Source organism: Galeopterus variegatus, unplaced genomic scaffold (assembly GCF_000696425.1).
Source record: "Galeopterus variegatus unplaced genomic scaffold, G_variegatus-3.0.2 Scaffold67, whole genome shotgun sequence".
Classification (NCBI taxonomy): Eukaryota; Metazoa; Chordata; class Mammalia; order Dermoptera; family Cynocephalidae; genus Galeopterus; species Galeopterus variegatus.
In genome coordinates, this window is record NW_007726178.1 from 635,284 (window position 1) to 657,122 (window position 21,839).

General features: G+C 33.1%; 1 protein-coding gene across 1 annotated transcript in view; it reads right to left on the reverse strand.

Annotated features, from left to right (window-relative positions):
- Positions 1–282: 282 nt before the first annotated feature.
- The window catches only part of RSBN1L (round spermatid basic protein 1-like), a 79,852-nt gene continuing 58,295 nt past the window's right edge, over positions 283–21,839 (reverse strand). Inside the window, exons 4-8 of the mRNA XM_008577507.1 lie at positions 16,772–16,909; positions 14,715–14,857; positions 11,056–11,223; positions 3,100–3,208; positions 283–3,017 (exon numbers count right to left, since the gene is read on the reverse strand). Coding sequence (XP_008575729.1) covers positions 2,376–3,017; positions 3,100–3,208; positions 11,056–11,223; positions 14,715–14,857; positions 16,772–16,909 — 1,200 coding nt within the window. The 3' untranslated portion in view covers positions 283–2,375. The remainder of the gene's footprint in view (positions 3,018–3,099; positions 3,209–11,055; positions 11,224–14,714; positions 14,858–16,771; positions 16,910–21,839) is intronic.

A 21,839-nucleotide genomic window follows, 5' to 3' on the forward strand; every position in this document is an offset into this window, starting at 1 on the left:
AAGGTAGTGAACAAGTTCTCAGATTGCATCTGAAGAGGATTTTAAAATTATAACCCGTAAGACAAGGAACATAAGCATAATTCAAGGTGATAACAAGGCTGTATCCTGAAATTTTGAGCCCAATGATTTATACCTCACCTCCACAGAGATACATGCATTTTACAAAACAATTAAACTTTTAAATTATGGGTAAGTTTGGCTATAGGTTATATAGGAAACCATACCTAAACAAAACCACCATGGTTGTTTAAGATATACCTTCTAGTTTAAGGCTCATATATTTTAGAGGGATATCCTAAAGACATTTTCTTACGGTCTGACCTCAAAGCATCTATGTATGTGCTACTGAAAAACTGAAAATGAAACACACCTTATTAAATGTATCACCCACTAATTAAAAAAGAAAAAAAAACATTTTAACCATATCTCTTCTTATTTTTCAATACTGGTTTGTTAATTTTTGTCTCCCAAAAAGGTTGGTGTAAATCCATAAATTTAGCTTAAAACAGAAGATTAAATAGGTGGGGAGCAGGATAAGATAATGACATATATAACAAAATTCCTATTTACATTATCATGATTTATATCTTCCCTATGCCATGAAACTTCCTTTGTTGCAAACATACTGATTTCCCACAAACCATCAAGATTTCCTACAATATTTGCCAACCTTTAATTAATAAACTGGGGCCCAGTACTGACAACATTACTGCAGTTAATTTTTATTTGTTCTCGTGAAATGCCTCTTTCTAATTGGCTTCTCCCTAACCAGAAACATGAGCAGTTTCAATGTGTATCACCTATGAGGCCAGAACAGAAACCACCGAAATGGAAATAGCAACAGTAGCCCAAAAGGTAGCACAAAGAACCCCAGTTAAAAATCATCAAATAAAGTATGGGATCAGAATACCAAAAAAAAAATAAAATAAAATGGATTTGTAATGAGTGGAGTTCCTTACATCAACACATACATCAAAAACTTGTGACTTTTAATAACAGTAGTGGAAGCAGTCTGAAATAGTGCTGAAGTCCACCATTAAAGAGATTTGTTTTATTTATCTTTAGTTAGGCACTTGCAATCCCATTTCCTACCTCAATTTACTTTCTACAGCTTCTTTTGAAAAGGAAGCATTCCCAGTTGTTTGCCTTGCTAGGGTAAGGAGGGAATCCTGAGAAAAATGAGGTACCACATAGTATTTTGTTAGCTATGTCTCTGTATATGGCAGTTAACTCATCATTGCCCTTATTTTACAATTTTGTATTTGCCATATTTTTCTCCCATTCTTCAAGAAAAATGTAAAAAAGGATTTTAATTACAATTAATTTTTCTGTAACTAAAAATTTTTTTACTCAGCTACTATTAAGTATAATACAGGTGCTTATTACTAAGAAGATTTTCTAAGCTTATCATTCCATACACAACAAAGAAAATTTATGTTAGGGCTATGTAATCTGGCCACATAACTTCATTAGTTAGAAGAGTTAGGTATCGTTAACATACCTTATTTCACCAACTTTCTAAAACTGTTTCTATTACCTAAACTGCTTTCTTAATGTTGAATATAAATATTTTAAAATGTATTCCAGGAAGTAGGGCTAAGAAATTTCACATACTCATCTTATTCAGCAACTTAAGAAATTATGCAAAATATGATATTACATATATACATTCTCATACATACACACACACACATTATATGCTTTCATAACTGAATCTTGGTGTTTAAAAATGCTTGCACAGTGTAGGGAATTTAAATATTTACTAGATATGAATACATACATTTGCACTCCATTACCATTCTAAATGGATATACCATCAGAGAATCATTATATACCAAACAAATGACTAAACTAAATTGTCAGTTTGTCTTTGCAAACCCAACAGAAAACATATTATTATGAACCTTTATCAAGTGGCTCACATTTCAGTATAAATCACACTAAAAAGATTTTTTAAAACCTATTTACACTACAGTGCTGACACATTTAAAATGAAAAAAAAATTTTTTTTTGATATAAATAATATCTATGGAAAAGCCTTAAATTGTCAAAAAGAATCCTGGCTCATATTACAAAAAAAAAAAAAAAATTATATACACATATATTAGTGTCAGCTCTATCCTAAAACCTACAACTCGCACTCAAATGATTTTTTTGAAGACTCCTTTATGTTTAAACCTGCAATGTTTACAGTGCATCTGGCCCTAAGTGCTTGATACTTCACAGTTATGGACAGGCACTGAGGAATGTTACAAAGCTACATAAACTATATTTCGTCTGGGAGCAAGTCCTTGGCTTGCTTTCAGAATTCATGAATATTTATTACATTATTAAATTTTTTTAAAAAAGAAGAATTTTAAATGGTATGTACAAATTTAGCACAAAATGTCATCATCTTTTCTATCTTGATTTGAATGTACTGAACTATGTTGCCTTGTATCAACTAGACTTATGAGACTTCCAGGGCACAATTCTTCCTTTAAGTCTTTGTTGCTATTTTCAGATTTAGAATCCACATCAATCTTAAATTCTGTAAACTGAACATGATCCAATTTTGCTTTAACATTCTTGCCATCCATATTATTCGATGCTCTAATCTTTTCAGGAATATTAACATTCACAGGTTCTTCTTTGATTCTTACAGATACAATAGGTTCATGTTTAATCTGCTGTGATTCGTATTTAGAATGAAGTTTGTCTGAAAACGCAGAATCCAAGGAGGTTTTGCTTACAGCACAAATCATGTTGTCAGTGTGAGGTCCAAGAACTGTTGATGTGGAATCTGGTGATGTGCCTGTTTCATGAGTGGCTGTATTCTGAGAATTGTCCTCCTCTGAGTGATATAATTTGAGCCGAACGTGCCATGCTAAACTACATACAGCTGAAACTGTCTTGAACTGATGAACAACATTCCTTGGAATAAAATAAATGTCATTATCATACAGCTGAATCCTGGCATAGCGAATGCCTTCCCTCCTCAGTTGATTAAGTTTTGCATCATCAACCCATTGGACACACTAAAAAAAAGAAACAAGGAATACTAATAAGTCTTTTCCACCATAAAAACTAAACTACAGACAATACTTGTTTAAAATATACCTGGGACAGTGGAGGTTCATGTAAGTCTAACTGCATTCGTTGAACTACTTCTAAGAAATCTTCAGCATGAAAACAAATTACATCTTTGGTTATTCGGGGTTGATCAGGCCTAAAAAAAAAAATGAGATAATGAAGAATCTGCCTTTTATGTTTCACTCTGTTAAGTTCTTATTAAATTCAAAGGAAAACTAGTTTATGATCAATACCAAAGTACTATCTTATAAATAAATAAAATTATAATTGGAAAACCACTTTACATATTTAGGAAAGGGCTGACACCATTAGTTTCAACCTAACCACAGACTAAAAACAGGTCACTTCATTTTATTGTAGCTATTTGTCACAAGATTTTGAAATATTAAGATGATTTAAATCAGTAAATTATACAAACCCAAAAAAACTAAGTGTTTTGTCTTAAAGTTAATATCAATACTTCATAAAATTAGAAGTATGAGGGGAAAAGGGAATATTTTCTTTCCATATCAGATACATAGATCTGCACTGATGCATAAAACCCTTAAATAACTCCTAATAAATAAAGAAACATTCATTAGAAAAGTACTAATAAAATAAACTATTGGTGTTCACTGGGGTTATTAGTGTCTTTAAATATAACTCTAAAAAATTCCCAAATCCTTCAATTAATTAAAAATATACAAATACATTTTTACCATAGGTTCTTAAAAATGGATTTTGGAATGAAATTCCAAGCCACATAAATACAAAGAAAATCATACCAAGGCAAATCATAATCAAATTTCTGAAAACCAGTGATAAAAAGAAAATCTAAAAATCATTCATTATATTATATACAGGGAAAGAAGGTGAAGGATGATTGCAGAATTCTCATGAAAGACAATGCAAGCCAGAAGAGAACAGGCCATCTTTAAAGTATCAAAAGAAAAAGTCAATTTAGAATTCTACATTCACCAAAACTATCCTTCAAAAGTGTAAAATAAAAACATTTTTAGACAAAAGCTGAGAGAATATGTCACCAGAAGACCAGCATAACAAATAATATTAAAGGAACTTCTTCAGGCTGAAGGAAAATGATAGTTAGACCTATACAAAGGAATACAGAGCACACATAATAATAAATATAAAAGATATTTTATTCTCATTTAAAAAATCTGTTTAGAAATAATTCCTTAAAGCAAAAGTCATAACATTCTATAGGGTTTATGGCATATGCAAAATAAAATATAGGATAACAATTCGCACAAAGGCCAGAAATGGAGGGGGAGGAGAGGGGTAATTAAGTAGAAGTATACTGTTAAAAGGTCCTTACACATTATATAATGAGGCATAATATTATTTGAAGATAGACTGTGGTAAGTTTAGAGCAAATCAATCAATCACACAGCTATAGCTAGTAAGCAAACAGTGGAGGTAAAATGGAATGCTAAAAATGACAAGAGGGAGAAAGGAATGAAGAATAGAAGAGGCAAATGGAAAAGAGCAAGATGGTAAATTTAAATCCAAATCTGATTGTTATATTAAATATAAATGGTCTAAATACTCAAATTAAAAGTCAGTGATTATCTCTGGATTAAAAAATAAAAAGCAAGACCCAGCTATATGATATCTACGTGCAATAATATATACACACAGATAGGTTAAAAGAAAAATAATGAGACAACATATAACATGCAAATACAAATCATAAGAAAGCTGGAGTGGGTATATTAACATCAGACCTAGACTTCAGGAAAGAAATGTTACCAAGGATAAGAAGGTCATTTTATAATGATAAAGGGCTCAATTCACCAAGAAGAAGTAATAACTCTAAATGTGTAGTCACTTAATAACAGGGCTTCAAAATACATGAAACAGCCTTTAAGACACTATGCCAAGTGAAAGAAGTTTATCACAACAGATCATATATTACGTGATTCCATACATATGAAATGTTCAGAATAGAAACAGAAAAGAGATTAGTGGTTGCATAGGATGGGGAAGGATGGAGGATTGGGGATTGGGGGTAAGGTGACAGTTAAAGAGTTTCTTTTTGAGGTGATAAAAATATTCTATAACTGTGGTGATGTTTGCGCAACTCTGTGAATGTACTAAAAACCATCGAATCATACATTGTAAATGGATGAATTGTATGATATGTGAATTATATCTCAATAAAGCTGTTAGAAAGGAAAAAATACATGGAACAAAAGCTGGAAAACTGAAAGGAGAAATAAATCCAATGTTAGAGTTGGAGATTAACAAGTAGATTAAAAATCAAGAAGGGCACAGAAGACTTGACCCATAGTATCAACAAAGTTGATTTACTTGGCATTCTTAGAGTACTATACCCCAAACAACAGTAAAATATACATTCTTTTAAGTGGACATAGAATTTTCATCAAGACAATCCATAAAACAAACCACAAGAAATTAAGAAGAACTAAAATCATACAGACTATGTTCTCTGACCACAAGGGAATTAAGTTATAAATCAAAAACCCAAGAAAAAAACATCTGGAAAAATCCTCAAATATTGGAAACTAAACATTCTTCTTCTCAATAATTCATGGGATAAAAAAGAAATCGAATGAGAAATAAGAAATATCTTCAACTGAATAATAATAAAAATGCATTATAAAATTTGTGAAATGTACCTAAAGTAGTGCTCAGAAATTCAGTTTTAAATACTTAGAGAAGAAAGGTCTCAAATCAATCATCTAAGCCTCCAACTTAAATTAGTAAATGAGCAAATCCTTTTCTTCAAAAAGAAAATGAAAACCAGAAAAGAAAAATAAGAAAATAATCAATGAAATAAACAGCTGTTGGAAAAGATCGATAAAAGTAATACACTTTGGCAACACTTATTAACATAAACAAAAATCATTACCAATATTAGCAAATAGAATCCAGCACTATATATAACATAGTATCATATATATTTTATCACACATATTATATCATGTTATAGCATGTATATATATATCATATACATGATATAGATATGATATGTATATGATCATATATATGATCTGCATAATACAGAATTGCAAGGTATGTATATGTAATATATATGATATATACATGATTACATGTGGTATATATTCTATATGGCATGTATCATATAGAGCATGTATTATGTATATACCAAATATTATATATAACATAATCATAGCACATATGATATATATAATACAGAATAGCCAAAAAAAAGCAACAGAATTAATCCCAGAAAAAGCAATAGAATTAAAGAATTACAGTTTCTTAGGTATGTCTAATTTTAAGACAACTTAATTTTTAATCTAATTTTTCTACAGTTCCCACAGCAGTATATAAAAGTTCTGGTTAATACACATCCTGGTTAGATTTTGCTACTGTCTTTTTTTATTGTTTTTTAGCTATTTGAGAGGGGATGTAATGTTATCTCACGGTTTCAATTTGCATTTCCCTTATGGTGCAATTATATTGATAATCTTTTCTCTTTTTTGACCAGTAAGGGGATCGTAACCCTTGGCGTGGTGTTGTCCACACCACACTCAGCCAGTGAGCGCACCAGCCATCCCTATATAGGATCTGAACCCGCAGCGTTAGCGCCATCAGCACCGCACTCTTCCGAGTGAGCCATGGGGCCGGCCCATATTGAACATCTTTTAATGTGCTTATTGGGCATTTGTATATCTTCTCTTGTAAAATGTCTGTTGAAGTCTTTTGCCCAGTTTTAGTTGGGTTGCTTTCTTATTTTTGAATTGTAAGAGTTCTTTATATGTGGATATAAATCATATGCATATTACTTGTCTGTAACATGCATTTTTAACCTGTGTCTTGCCTTTTCATTATCTTAACAGTATCATTTGAAGAGCAGACAGTTTTAGTTTTGATGAAGTCCAAGTTTATCAGTTTTATTTTATGATTCATGAAATCTTTGCCCAATGCAAAATTTTCTCTTTCCTCCTAGAAGTTTTATAGTTTTAATGGTTTCATTTAGTTCTATGATCCCTTTGAATTTTTTTGTATGGTGTAAAATGTGTCAAGGTTTGTTCTTATTTTTTGTTTTTGCATGTGATACCCTGTTGTCACAGCACTACTTCTTGAAAAAAGACTTCTTTCTCCATTGACTTATCTTGGCACCTTTGTCAAAAATCAATGATGAGTTTATTGCTGTAAACTCTTCTATCCCATTGATCTGTAAGTTTTACTTTATACCAATACCACCCTGTCTTAATTATTGTAGCTTCACAGTAGGATATAAAAGGACAGTGTAAAATCCTTCAACATTGTTCTTTCCCCCCCCAACATTGTTTTGCCTATACTAGGTCCTTTGTATTTCTACAAGAAAACCTAGTGGGATTTTGATTAGGATTGAGTTAATTTATAGATTATTTGGGAAAAAACTATTAATGATATTGAGTCTTTTGATTCATAAAAAAAGTATAACCTTACATTTATGTAAGTTTTCATTAATTTTTCTTGACAGAATATTAGTTTTCAGTACAGGTCTTGTGTATTTTTTTAACTTATCTCCAAGCATTTCATGGTTTTTTAATGCTATTGGACATGCCTTTTAATTCATTTTCCAAATGTTTGTTGCTTGTAAATGTTGTGAAATACAATTCACTTTCCTATATTGGTCTCTTATCCTGTGACTTTGACAAATTTGAGTATTAATTCTAGTACTAGTTTTATAGGTTTAAAATTTTCTCTGTGTACTATTATTTTGCCTTACCCTAACACCCTATAATTACACTCCTATGTTTTTACTGAAAATAAAATCATATGTCCACACAAAAACTTGTAAGTGAATGTCCATAACAGCTTTATTCATAAAAACCCCAAACTGAAAACAACTGAAATATCCATCATCAGGCAAATGGATAAACCATAAAATAATGTACTACTCAGTAATAAAAAGGAAAAAACTACTAATACATGTAATAATATAGATGAATTTCAAAAATGTCATGCTGAGTGAAAAAAGTCAGGCACGTATAAGATTCTATTTACATGAGATCCTAGACTAGACAAAACTAACCTAGAAGGACAAAAAGTAGATTAATGGAGCACAGGAAAGGACAGGGGTTGTTAACTGTCAAGGAGTATGAGGGTAAAGTTCTATATCTTAGCTGTGGTAATGGTAACATGGCTTTATACATGTCAAAAACATCAAACTGTACACTTAAAATCAGTGTGTGTTTTCCTGAATATAAATTATACTTCAGTAAAGTTAATGTTTTTTAAACTGGATTTCAAAGAAGCAACCTCAAATATATAAATCTATGTAAATCTTGTCTTTAATGCCTAAAGAGTTATACAATTTGATCAATAATTCACAAGCCTTGTCCCTATTTAGCTGGACATTTCTTTGTAGTCTAAATCAATCCCAATCTTTTCTTCTAAGTTAGTGTTAAGCCTGGCTCTAAGATAAAATCAAGAATCTAATACCCTAAGACCTAATGTCTTGAGAAAACGAGAAAAACTCAAAACCCTAAGATAAGGAAAATGAGAAAGGCAACAACTTCCTTAATATAGCTTAAATTAACATCAAGGAATAATAATAAAAGGATTATAGGCCACATTGGCATCAGAGTCAGAAAGCCCTCCTATAACACTAACAAAATTACTTTCTTGCCATATTTAGTGTTAAGAGATTCAAGTAGCATTGATATAGGAAGCAAACTGTATTTTGTAATAGTAAGAAAACACAGCTAGCAATATCTCATTCCAAAATCTGTTTCAAACAAATCTTTTAATCTGGTCATCTGATATATTTGATAGTTTGGTGAGTCCTTTTCACTGTGAAACTGTACTTTAATTCACAAATTGTAAATTCACAAGTCATTTTTTTATTCAACAAATATTTATTGGGACTTATGGTGGGCCTGTGAAGGACAGGACACAATCTATAATCTCAAGTCACATATAAAGTAGAAGAGAGAGCACATACCAACAATAATTTAAAGAAGCTTAAAGGAGATTTAAACAAAGGGCTGAGGCTTTCTGAGGTGGAAATATTTCTCTCCGAGAGGAAATCTAAATATGTGGCTGACTTTATTGAATACTATTTATAAATCAGATTTTATCCTAAGTAAATCTTAATGCCACTCTGAAGTCCATTATACCAAACATTCAAGAAAAACCACGTTAATTTAAAAGAGAAATTTATAATGATTTCTACAGAAGCAAATTTGCCTTTAGTCTTTGACAATATTAATATTTTAGATGAGATCGGGCACTTTCAGGATGGTATGGCAGTAAACTAAAATTAATACTTTAAACTCGATTATAGGAAGAGTATAGAAACTATATGAGAACAACCATGAACATTTGAAAATTACCACTTAAATATAACTCAATTATAGATTGTTATTGAATTACAAACTATTAATATTGTTTTCCTAAGGATTTCTTACAGTTAGTTCAGTATTACTACTTTGTATACTGAGATTGATAAAGCTTCATTTATTTTAAGAAAGAAGGTCAGTTTACAATGGCCTTCTCCCCCACTTAATATTTATAAAATATCATTATAAATTTTCCCTTTTTAACAAAGGGTCAATCTGGTACTAATAAAGCCCATGAAAATAACATTTCCTTATGTGTAAAAAATACAGGATATATTTTTCATTAAACCTTAAAAAACTATACAACAATATGACATTTTATATTTTCAGAATTTAAAATGGTTTATTTTTACTTAGAAAAGTTTCTTGCTTATTTAATATCTAATTCAAGTGCTTTAACATGCAAAATAGCATATTCCAACTGATGGAGTTTGGATGTGTTGTCCCCTCCAAAACTCATGTGGAAATTTGATCTCCAATGTGGCAGTGCTGGAAACTGATTGAGTCATGGGGGCGGATCCCTCATGAATGGATTAATGCTCTCCCTGGGGGAGGGGGGATTAATGAGTGAATTCTTGCTCTATTAGTTCCTGCGAGAGCTCGTTGCTTAAAAAAGCTTAAAAAAGACCCTTGCACCTTCTCTCTCTTTCTTGCCTCTCTCTCTTGCTTCCTCTTGCCATGTGATCTGCTTGTACCCGCTGGCTACCTGCCGCTTTTCTGCCATGAGCAGAAGCAGCCTGAGGCCCATGCCAGATGCAGCTGTCCCAGAATCGTAAGTCAAATAAACCTCTTTCCTTTATAAATTACCCAGTCTCAGGTATTTCTGTATAGCAACACAAAACGGACTAAAACACCAACTCATGTTTAATACCCAAACAATACTCAATTTGAAAAACAAAAATCATACCCAATGATCTTGAGATGTGAGAAAAAAAGAGAGAAAAAAAATCTGAGAAAACTTACCTTACAGTATAATTATAGCTTTGTTATATGTGTTTTATCAACTTAATAAATGGAAAGTTACTACATGTATGGGATGACACCATAAGTATATTAAAAAGAATAATCTATTTTTTAAACTATCAAAATATTCAACGTAAAACTTGTAAGCAATGCTGGGAAAAACAAAGAAAGGCAAACAAATACTTAATAAACAGATACCAAATCTCAGAAAAGGGGCAGCAAAGTAGAACAGAAGAAAGGAAAAACACAAGAGTCTGCAGTCAAGTCTGAAATCAGTCTCAGCACTATCATGTAATAAATATATGACTGGAAAAATGTCATATGACAGCCCGGAGCCTCAGTTTCCTGTGTGATAAATATGGGCCAAAAAGTAGTTGAGAAAATTAAATGAGATGACATTTGTAAACAGCCATACAGAAAGCATCAAGTTAACCTTAGTTTTCCTTTTACCTTAATTCTTTTCACCTCAAGTCACTTAGAAAATGAAGTTAATTACTTCAGTCAACCCAAATGACTAAAATTACATTACAGCAATTTAAAATCTTCTTTAGTGCAATTATACAATGAGTATATCCAAATACTGGATGAAAAAAATGAAATATTTTTCCCAACGTAAGGAGAATTTACTAAGAAACTTTCCAAGAAAACTTTTAGAAGCCAAAAAAACCCTGTCATTAAAGTAGCAGTAGTATGTATATACCACTCTCCACAGTGCACAGCCTTCAACACTCCAACAGCAGCTGTAGTCTGTCGCTCAAAACCTTGTCCTATATGATCTGCATGGGCTCTTGTCCTGTCTTCAAAAAGCATCTCACGGGGCTCACTGGTTCGAGGTAGGTACTGAAGGTTTTTTATTTCATTGGTAGTTCTGTTTATTAAAAAAATTACATTTATATACTGAGGCTTACTTGTCATGAAACATTTGGATTGATAATATTGAGGCTTACTTGACATCAAACATTCAATAATCACATAATTCAGATAAAAGGAAATATTTAATCACCTACTATCAAATCAAGTTCTATTTTTAAAATGAGCAAGAACAAACAAAAACACACATACAATCCCCTCATTTTTCTTTCTTTTTTTTTTTTTTACAGCTGGCCAGTATGAGGATCCAAACCCTTGATCTTGATGTTACAACACTGTGCTCTCAGCAACTGAGCTAGTTGGCCAGCCCCCTCATTTTTCTAATATACCCTTCACAAAAGTGGCAGTTGTATATGCATCCAAGTATACATTTCTTCACAACTGCACACTTGGATAAGAAACTAAATAACAGATGGTGTGGTTTATGTGGGTTTCCCTATACCAGAATCTTTACCTGGTGTTTGGATCTAATCTGTGTGGGACCATGGCCATACGTAGATCACTTAGCTAACACAAGATATTTATCTGGAACAAATAGGCAACTTTTCAAAATGCATTAATTCAATACTTATAGGGCACATGCTATATGCCAGGTACCATTTAGGCATTGGGGCTAATGAATGAGACAGTAGTGAATAAGATGGATAAGATCCCTATTCTCATAGGAGTTTATATTATAGTGAGAAGACAAAAATAAGTAAATTGGCAAGAAAACAGGTAATAAGTGCTTCCACAAAACATGCATGGTTTATTGGAGGTAGAAAGGAAAACCTTAGCTCTGTCTTGGAAGATAGCCATCTCCCACTGACCCTCTCTTCTACTGCTCACCTTGTAGAATCCATATACATACAGAAGCTGCTGCCTACTTAGCCTCACTCATTGCAGAAACCTCTCCAATTTGGCTGTAGAAGGGGAAAACTATGAGAAACACTTCTCTGGCTAGGAGTCAACATCTTACTTATCTTCCTCCATGGTTTTTCTGTTGCTTCCAGAGAGAACTCTGTATTGTCCCCCTCACCCTAGTCTATCCTCCTAGAGGTCACTCTTCCTTATTAGTTCTCTAATTTCCCACTCTTAATCCCTACTACTTATTGCTGTTTATGCACCCCTGCATTGATCTTATTACACACACACACACACACACACACACAAAAATGATGCTATAATATTCTTTTTTGCTCCTTGTGATTAATGTTCTACATGTGTCAGAAAGCTAGATGATGATGTTGCTTTGTGTGGAAAGCTAACAGGCTTTCAGGTCCACAAGTTTGGTCTCATTAACACTATATTGTAATGAATTAAGACATACACAGCACTTAGCACAGTGCCTGGCACAGTGTTGTTATTAGTTGGTCAGACTATAACTTGATATGAAATCATCACACATACCATGGGTTATAAACCCTGAGGTGCATGGAAGTTCCTCAAGGGGCTGATGAACCCCCTAAATTATATCTAAATGTTTATGTATATCTGCATTGTTCTGGGAAGAGACTTTCAGATTCTCAAAATGATCTATAAATCCTAAAAAAAAGTTAAGAACCACTAAGAATGGCATCAATTTTACCATTTACAACCAACTTAATTTTTAACTTGTAAAATTTCATTCATCCAATAAGTATTAAGCACCAGACACGATTTTTAGGTGCTACATATTAGTAACAAGCCTAACATAGTCCCTGCTGTCATGAAATCTACAGTTTACTCAATGACTTTTTTCTTCTTTTATTAATAATCACTATAACCAGTAAAACTACCTTTAGGTATCTAAAGAAAAGCTATTATATCCCTCAGCATCACCCCCTCCATTCCCACCAATGTTAACCTACTGTACATTTTTTCACACCTTTTTCTGTAATCACATAAATATACATTTACACATGGGTTTTTGTATTTATTTTCATAAAACTAAAATCATATCAGACACATTACTGTACATTTTATTCAAGAGTCATGGATATCCTTCCCGATCAAAAGACATAAAAAACTGTTTTAACTATCTCACCATACTCTTTAATAAGAATGTATGAAACATTCAACTATTCCCCTGTTGGTGGGCATTTAGACGTTTTAATTTTTTTCTCACCATAAACAACGCTACAACTTATATTCTTACATATTTACCTTTAATGCTTTTATTTGGGGGGATTCCCAAAAGGAGGGGAGCTAGATCAAAGAATTATATGGTAAATTTCATGAGATATTGCCAGATTACTTTCACAAAATTAAGCCAGCTCACTCTTCTGTCAATAATTCAAAAGATTTGTTTCTTCACATCCTACTAGCTTATAATATTATTGCTCTATTAATAATTTTGCCAATATAATGAGTAAAAATATCTTATAGTTATTTTAAAATACACTTATCTGCCTAAGGTCTATTTTTCTACTGGGTTGTTCACACTTCTCTGGTCAATCTGAAAATGCTCTTTCTATATGAACTGTCTGTCACATGTTATGAAAGTTTTAGTCCAATCTATCACAGTTTTGAACTTTGTTGTTGATATCTCTTCTCTCCAAACAGTATTGCCACTATATATTTTTTGGCTTGCTTATGAAGAACTCTCACAGGCTTAAAATTTTAATTCTAGGGCCGGCCCTGTGGCGCACTCGGGAGAGTGTGGCGCTGGGAGCGCAGCAGCGCTCCTGCCGCGGGTTCGGATCCTATATAGGGATGGCCGGTGCGCTCACTGGCTGAGCGCAGTGCGGGTGACACCAAGCCAAGGGTTGCATCCCCTTACCGGTCACAAAAACGACAAAAAAAAAAAAATTTAATTCTAATATTTTTACTGTTTTATCTGTTATGTTTAAATCTTTGCCTTATTTCTTGTATGATGTAGGGGCTCTGCCTTTCTCTCCTTTCAGATGAGCTGCCAATTATGCCAGCATTATTCATTAAATAAATCTTCCATTTCCCATCTACTTCATGTATTAAATTTACTATATACTCAGATCTACTTCTGGACTCTATCCTATTCCAATGATTAAGCTTTATAGTAATTTTTAATATCTAATGACACAAGTTCTTCCTCACTTCTCTTTCAGTTTTTTTCCTTTATGAACTTTAAAATCATTTTATTCAGTACTAGGAGTGTGAGTCCAAATGAAATGAAAAAAATTCAAAGAACTATCATTTTTATCCACAGTAGGGTTTTCTACTTGTTTTGATCTTGTTTTATACCTCCATAAGATGTTTTAGTTTTCTTAATACAGGTTCTGAATATTTGTTAAATTTATTCCAAAATAGTTTATAATCTCTGTATGAATGACATTTTTCCGCCCTAATTACAATTTATTCATTTCCCTACATTTCTCATATCTTAATTATATTTGATCCTTTGTAACAAATTACATCAGCACGTGTAGCTATTTTTTAATTTAAATTCCCATTTTTCTCTAAACTTTCCTTTCCCCCGATTTTCAACTAACACACATACACACCAGCATACAAACACCTATCCCCAGCAATAAAAAGTCATATCCAACATACCTTTTCCTTTTGAAAGGTGACTTTGGCATATCAGCCACAGGGATCATTTGTTCTCCTGGACGTACCCACATGATGGGACCATCATCACTATCTTTTCGACTCTCTAATTTTAGACTAGATAGTGTCCCCCATGGCAGTGTACACTAGAGACAAATAATTACATAGAAATCAATTATTTCAAAATGTATCTTCAAGTATTCATTAAAGAATATTGCTCCCCTGACAAACACACTTTCATATACACCTTTATACTTAATCATTTGAAATATATACCTATTTTGAATATTCTTACATGTTCATATATTTTGCTTCAAAAAATTCTATTTCAAACACACCAAGAGAATAATTATGCTTGGATGGTTCCCTCCCCCCACCCTGCCAGAGGTATGATTCACTGTATTCATCATTTGTTATTCTTCCTTCCAAACATATGGATCATATGATGTTAACAGGATGACCAAAAAAGCAAGTGCTCTCCATAAGAATCTATAAAAATGAACAATTAAATTTGAGTTTAGAAAAATGGACACCTCTTTGATTAATGATAATCAAAAACTAACAAAACAAAAAGCAAAACCAAACCAAAACCAAAATTTACTTTAGTAGTTTCTTGAAGAGGTTGTTTGCCTTTACCAGAGATAAGAATATTTTAAAGAACAGAACAGAAAAGAGAGACTGAGAGAGAGAGCCAAAGAAAAAGAGGAGAAAGGGGAGGGAGGGGGGAAGGGGAAGGAGAGGAAGGTAAGGGAAAAAGATATAACTGAGGGCCATTGCTCATGGAATGGTGAGAATGGATTTAAAAAAAAAATTCATCCCATAAACCATCTTTTGGAAAAGGAGAATTGTCAGATTAAATTTCTCTATAAATAACTCATTTGGCTCATTTGCTTTGAAAATTAAATTTGAAGCAACTATTTAAATAGTATTCAGTAATGCTTTTTAAAATATCATTCAATAATAAATGCAACCAAATTCCATGATGTGACTAGTTGGGGGAAATAGAAAAGAAACAAAAAGTTTAAAAGAAATAAAAAAGGAAAAGATAGGGAAATGGAACAGGGTAAAAAAGAAAGAGAAATATATATACACATATGGGATAGAAATCTGAGCAAGTAGAAATGGGAAAAAAAAAACGTTTCAATAGATGATGTGTTGAGTATTAGAGATAAACTGATCTTGTGACATTTTGCTGCTCAAGTGGACCCTGAATTTTAGTGTAGGTTCACACTAACCTTTGAATTACTGATTAAATAATTAACCTAATTACACAGCTCAGAGCTTTCTCTCTCAGTGGGATAGCCCCAGTAGTCCACAATAAGAAACATTTTCTGGAATACAGAGGCTGTTAGAAAAAAAGTTGGGTGGGTTGGCAGGAATCTGGCTGGAAATTACTTAAAGAATTTAAAGGGGCCTTAAGCTACATGATCTGAACACCTTAATTTATGGATAAAGAAACTATACCCAACCCAATTAGGTATAGCCAAGGCTGAAATACAGATGTACAATTTCCCAGACCAGTTTTCCACAATGCCAAACTGCCATTCCTTTGTCCTAAATTTTTTTTTTTTTTTTGGTCCTTTTTGAGACCGGCCGCACCGCACTCAGCCAGTGAGCGCACCGGCCATCCCTATATAGGATCCGAACCCGCGGCGGGAGCACTGCTGCGCTCCCAGCGCCGCACTCTCCCGAGTGCACCACGGGCTCGGCCCTGTCCTAAATATTTTAACTTAGTAGGCACCTTTCCTTTACTTCTTAAATCCTTTGGCACTCAATTTATAAAGAGCTGATAAACAGATGGAACCTAATTTCCTAAAGCAGCAATAACAAGTAAGTGTTAGTTTCTGGTTCACCACTTAGCTTTGCCATTGTAATTAGGACCAGAGAAGTTACATGTACACTCTACACAAGAATTATTCTGTTTCCCCTCTCTTTATTTCCATCCCTCCAGTTCAAATAAAACCAAAATTTTTATAATTCTGAAATAGCCTTTCATTTGTTGTCACCTGTAGCATGAAAGTAACATCCAAAGTTTAATTACTGATATTGTTTCCTCTTACTTTTAAAAATGGTGAATCTTCCAACATGTCAAGGAACTCAGGGAAGTAATCTCCCACTTCTTCATCAACTGCTCCCACCAAGCTTATCTGTCGCATTGGGCCAGCTCTGTAAGTACCATGAGAATACGTTCTTTTTACCTGAAGAATATGAATTTAATTAAAAGTTACACATAAGGCTTGTTATCACTGTGTAACAATAACTTATATTGTCTCAGCATTGGAACATAATATGAGGCAAGCAAAACAAAACACAAAAGCCTTTACTAACAATAACAAATAAGAACAAATAAGTCATTAAAAAAAACCTACGCTAAATCAAGCTATTTTACTTTTCTATTTCTATGCACTGCTTATGAAAACACCGTTCAGATAAACAGCATAATTCTAGACAACTATGACATCTCATTATAATACAGAAATTCATTATTTGATCTCTAATGTCACTGAAATTATATTCAAAAGTTGGTATACCTGCATTTTTCTAATGTGATGATTCATACCTTTTTATGAGAATTTCCAAAAATAGACCCTCTGAAAAAGTTACATTTAACCATCACTAGTGGTTTGTATGTCTAAAAGGACACCAGGATGATCTTCCTTTCCAGATCTTACCTGTTTACATTTCTATTATTAACTCTGAGATCTACTAGAATCTGAGAATCAGGAATCCTCAGTCCCAAATTTACCTTTGCTATCTACCAGCTATGTGGTCTTCAGAAATCACTTAAATTCCTTGAGTTTTGGTTTCCTTAACTGCAGTTTTACCTCAGACTGCTGAAGAAAACTTAATAATTATATAAACCTGCCTACCTAGCAAATGGGTGGCATTCAAACAGCCAAAATAAAGCAGCCTATACCTCAAGATTCACTGATACCCAAATTTTCACAAGTATATTTAAATCCTGACAAAGAAAGCTATGCATTTTTGTATACTAACACTAGTAAACAAGTTGAGTCTTATTTTAAGCAAAACAAGTTCTTTTAATAAATAAACTTTAAGGGCCGGCCCCGTGGCGCACTCGGGAGAGTGCAGCGCTTGGGTGCGCAGCAGCACTCCCGCCGCGGGTTCGGATCCTATATAGGGATGGCCAGTGCGCTCACTGGCTGAGCGCAGTACGGGCGACACCAAGCCAAGGGTTGCGATCCCCTTACCGGTCACAAAAACGAAAAAAATAAAAAACTAAAAATAAATAAATAAATAAATAAACTTTAAACAAAATCCTAATTATCTTTTTCTCTGGATTAACTTGTGTGTCCACTACATTTAGGAGACCAATTTGTTCCAGTTTGCCCAGGACTATTCCAGTTTTAAAACTGAAAGTCTTCTATATCCCAACCAAACCTGGATGGTCAACTTTTCATCACATAATGGACACAGATTATGCACACTGAAAGATGAATCCTCACAGTTACAGCTGGTACAGTAACCATCATGTAACAAAGTATGTAAGCCCCAACCCACATATTTCCAGAAATGTGATAATAAAAATTCCACTGTAAGGGCCGGCCCGTGGCTCACTTGGGAGAGTGTGGTGCTGATAACACCAAGGCCACGTGTTCAGAACCCTATATAATGATGGCCAATTAGCTCACTTGGGAGAGCGTGGGGCTGACAACACCAAGTCAAGGGTTAAGATCCCCTTACCGGTCATCTTTAAAAAAAAAAAAAAAAAAAAATTTGGGCCGGCCCGGTGGCGCACTGGAGAGTGCACCACTTGGGAGCGCGGCGGCGCTCCCGCCGAGGGTTCAGATCCCATGTGGAGACCGGTTCCCGCTCACTGGCTGAGCGCAGTGCGGACGCAACACCAAGGGTTGCGATCCCATTGCCGGTCCCCGGTACGGGCGCGACACTGAGGGTTGCGATCCCGTTACCGGTCAGTAAAAAAAGACAAAAAGGAAAAAAAAAAAATTCCACTGTAATAGAATAATTTAAGACATTAGAGAATTGTACTTTTTATCATAATCAGCAAAGCAATATAATAATGACACATTAATTCCTGAGTAAGTTTATTTACCAGTATTCTAAGCTTCCATTTTCATAAATTGTCACAAATTCACTTCTCAAAACCACAAACCATTCCTCCAAGCCCCAAATTAGTCTGTGTCCCCATCTTGTACTCATGATCTCATCTGTTTCCTGTCTCCTAAAAATTCCTATCATCTCCTATACTGAGGGAGGTAAAAGTTAAAACCTGACTTTACAAAAGTCTTCAGGCTCTAGATGTTCAGATGCACTAACTGCACTACAATAAGAAAATGAGTTATCAATCAATACGCATTTCTATAATGTAGTCTAACAAAGCTAAGGGTATGAATCTGAACTCTAGCAAATTCACCAGAATATAACACATCAGTTCTGTTATGTGACTCTAAATTTGCAGCTTCAGTTTTGAATCTGTGAATGACCATGAGTTTTGAGACCCCATTGCCACTAAGAAGATGAAATCAAACAACACTTAATTTGTAAAACACAAATTTTTCAAGTGCTTTAGAATGTATCATTTGGTTTTTAAAAGGTAATTTAGGGAGGTACTATTTCTACTTCATAAAAATAAGTAAATTTTCTATGCATCAATCTCCTTCTCTTGTTTAAATCAGGTATCTCATTTAAACTGCTAACTAGTTCTAACAAAATCATCATCAAATAAGTCCTTGCCACTGAGGTGGCTCATTCTACTATATCACAGTAACAACAATAATCAACTAAATAATTTGGACACTTTTACCACGGCAAGGAATTTTCAGTGAGTGAATTCTTCTAAAATGCTAAGCACTACTCAATTTATAAGTTCACCCAAAGAAATGGGTACTTTAAACATATTTTTAAAGCTCATGTCAAATGGATTAATGTCCACTGTACTTTTTTCCAAGGGGGTACATGGAAGAATTATATACATGCATACAAAAGACACACCAATGAAGAAAAGAATGCTCTTTATTCTGAATGTAAGGAGAGATTTAGAGGTCAGAGACAGTCTTCTGTGAGAAAATATGTCTGAAATTGTAACAGTCAATTTATCTAGAAGGTAAAATAAAGTCGTACTATACACAAAATAATTCATTTCTCAAATAGTTAAAATAGTTGAATTCTACCTAGCTGACATAATACAATTCAGATAACTACTTCCATTCTACAAAAGAGAAAAAAAAAAGCTACTACAACACTACTAAACTATAGAGAATAGAGAATAAAAAAATTAATAATCAGAAAACAAAAACTAATTAACACACTTAACATTCAACTTTTGTAGAGTAAAATTTCTTTATTTAAATAGGAATAAAAACATGTATCACCAAGTAACAAAATATGGGTAAAACTTCCTAGGTGGTAATATTACAGACAAATGATATTTTGTGTCATAACTCAAGTACTTTACTGTCTTTGATTTGACCAGATGTTGCTATTTTAGGTTAGAATGATCATTTCATTGAGTGAAAGAATGTTATTGACCTAGCCATCTCATTTCATTCAAATTATACATATACATTATACTATAGTTTGAATACAGTTTGTCCCCACCAAAACTGTTACTGAAACTTAATCCCCAATGTGGCAATATTGAGAAGTGGAGTCTTTAAGAGGTGACTGGATTAATAGGTTAATTCATTCATGGATTAATGGATTTTCATGGGAGTGGGACTGATGACATTATAAGAAGAGGATGAGAGACCTGAGCTGCTTTGATCAGTCCCTTTGCCATGTGATGCCCTATGCTACCTCGAGACTCTACAAGAGTCCCCTGTCATCAAGAAGGCCCTCACCAGATATGCCCCCTCAACCTTGGACTTCCCAGCCCCCAGAGCTGTATGAAAAAAATTTCATTTCTTTATAAATTACCCAGTTTCAGGTATTCTGTTATAAACAGTAGAAAATCGACTAAGACACATCAATTTCTCCTCAAGTTTACAAATGTTCTTTGTTTAAAAATAATATGAAATACTTGTCTATATTAGTACAAACCTAAACACTAAAAACTTTAACAAAATAGAGTAAATTAGAACTTAATTTCTTTTTTCCTCTATCCTATGCCTAGTTTGGGACCACCTGAGAAGAAGCTGTACCTTTTGACAATTTTCTTAAGTATGGTCATATTAAAATTCATAAATATTTCAAAGGATTTGGGGGAAAACCTTGATTTTAAAAGTTAAGTAATACAGACTCTACTCAGGTTATATTCTGAAATATCTAAATTGGCTCTTTATAATTAGTTCTTCCCACCTCATGGCAAAATACATATAAACATATATGATTACATGTAAAATTCACTTACACATATAACCTACTATAACAGAAGTATAAATCTCTCTCTCTCTCTCTTTTAACCAAAATGTGCTAACACTGTGAAGTGGATCCTATTTGCTCTCTATTAAAACCAAAGGTAAATTCTATTAGAAAATATGGTATTTATAGAAACTCTGCATTCTTAGCTATCACATTTAAAACAAAACGGTAATTTTCTTCTGAAACATTTATTCTCTAAATATTAAAGATGATACTATGTATGATAGCTCAACTGGACAGATACAAATATATCAAATTTAAAACTAAATTTTAAAATACAAATTGAAGTCAACAAAATCTTAATTTGTAAAAATAAATTTTAAAATATATTTTAATATAACTTTTAATTATATACTATTTCACACAACTTTCTAGTTTAATAACCCAATATTTTAAACCCAAATTAAATCAGTTGAAAACAATAACTTAATGTTTTAAACTTGGCAAATTACACATAACATTGTATTCAAATTCAAAAAGTATATACCTCTTGATAAAATATATACATGGCACCTTAAGGTATTAAAAGAAAATATAAAAATGAAATCCACATGCTTTTCACAAAAATGTAAATACTTCTTGATTTTGGTGACACCTGTTTTATTGCAATACTACATAGCAAATATCCACAATTCACCTATTACGCAGGATAAAATTAAATCTACAACATCATAAGAAAATAAAGCCTCAATTCTCCAAAAATCACCTATGCAGCAATTTCAACTATGAAGAATTCAAGGACAGAAGAGAGGTAAGAATTGGAAGAATGTCTAAATAGCCAAAATA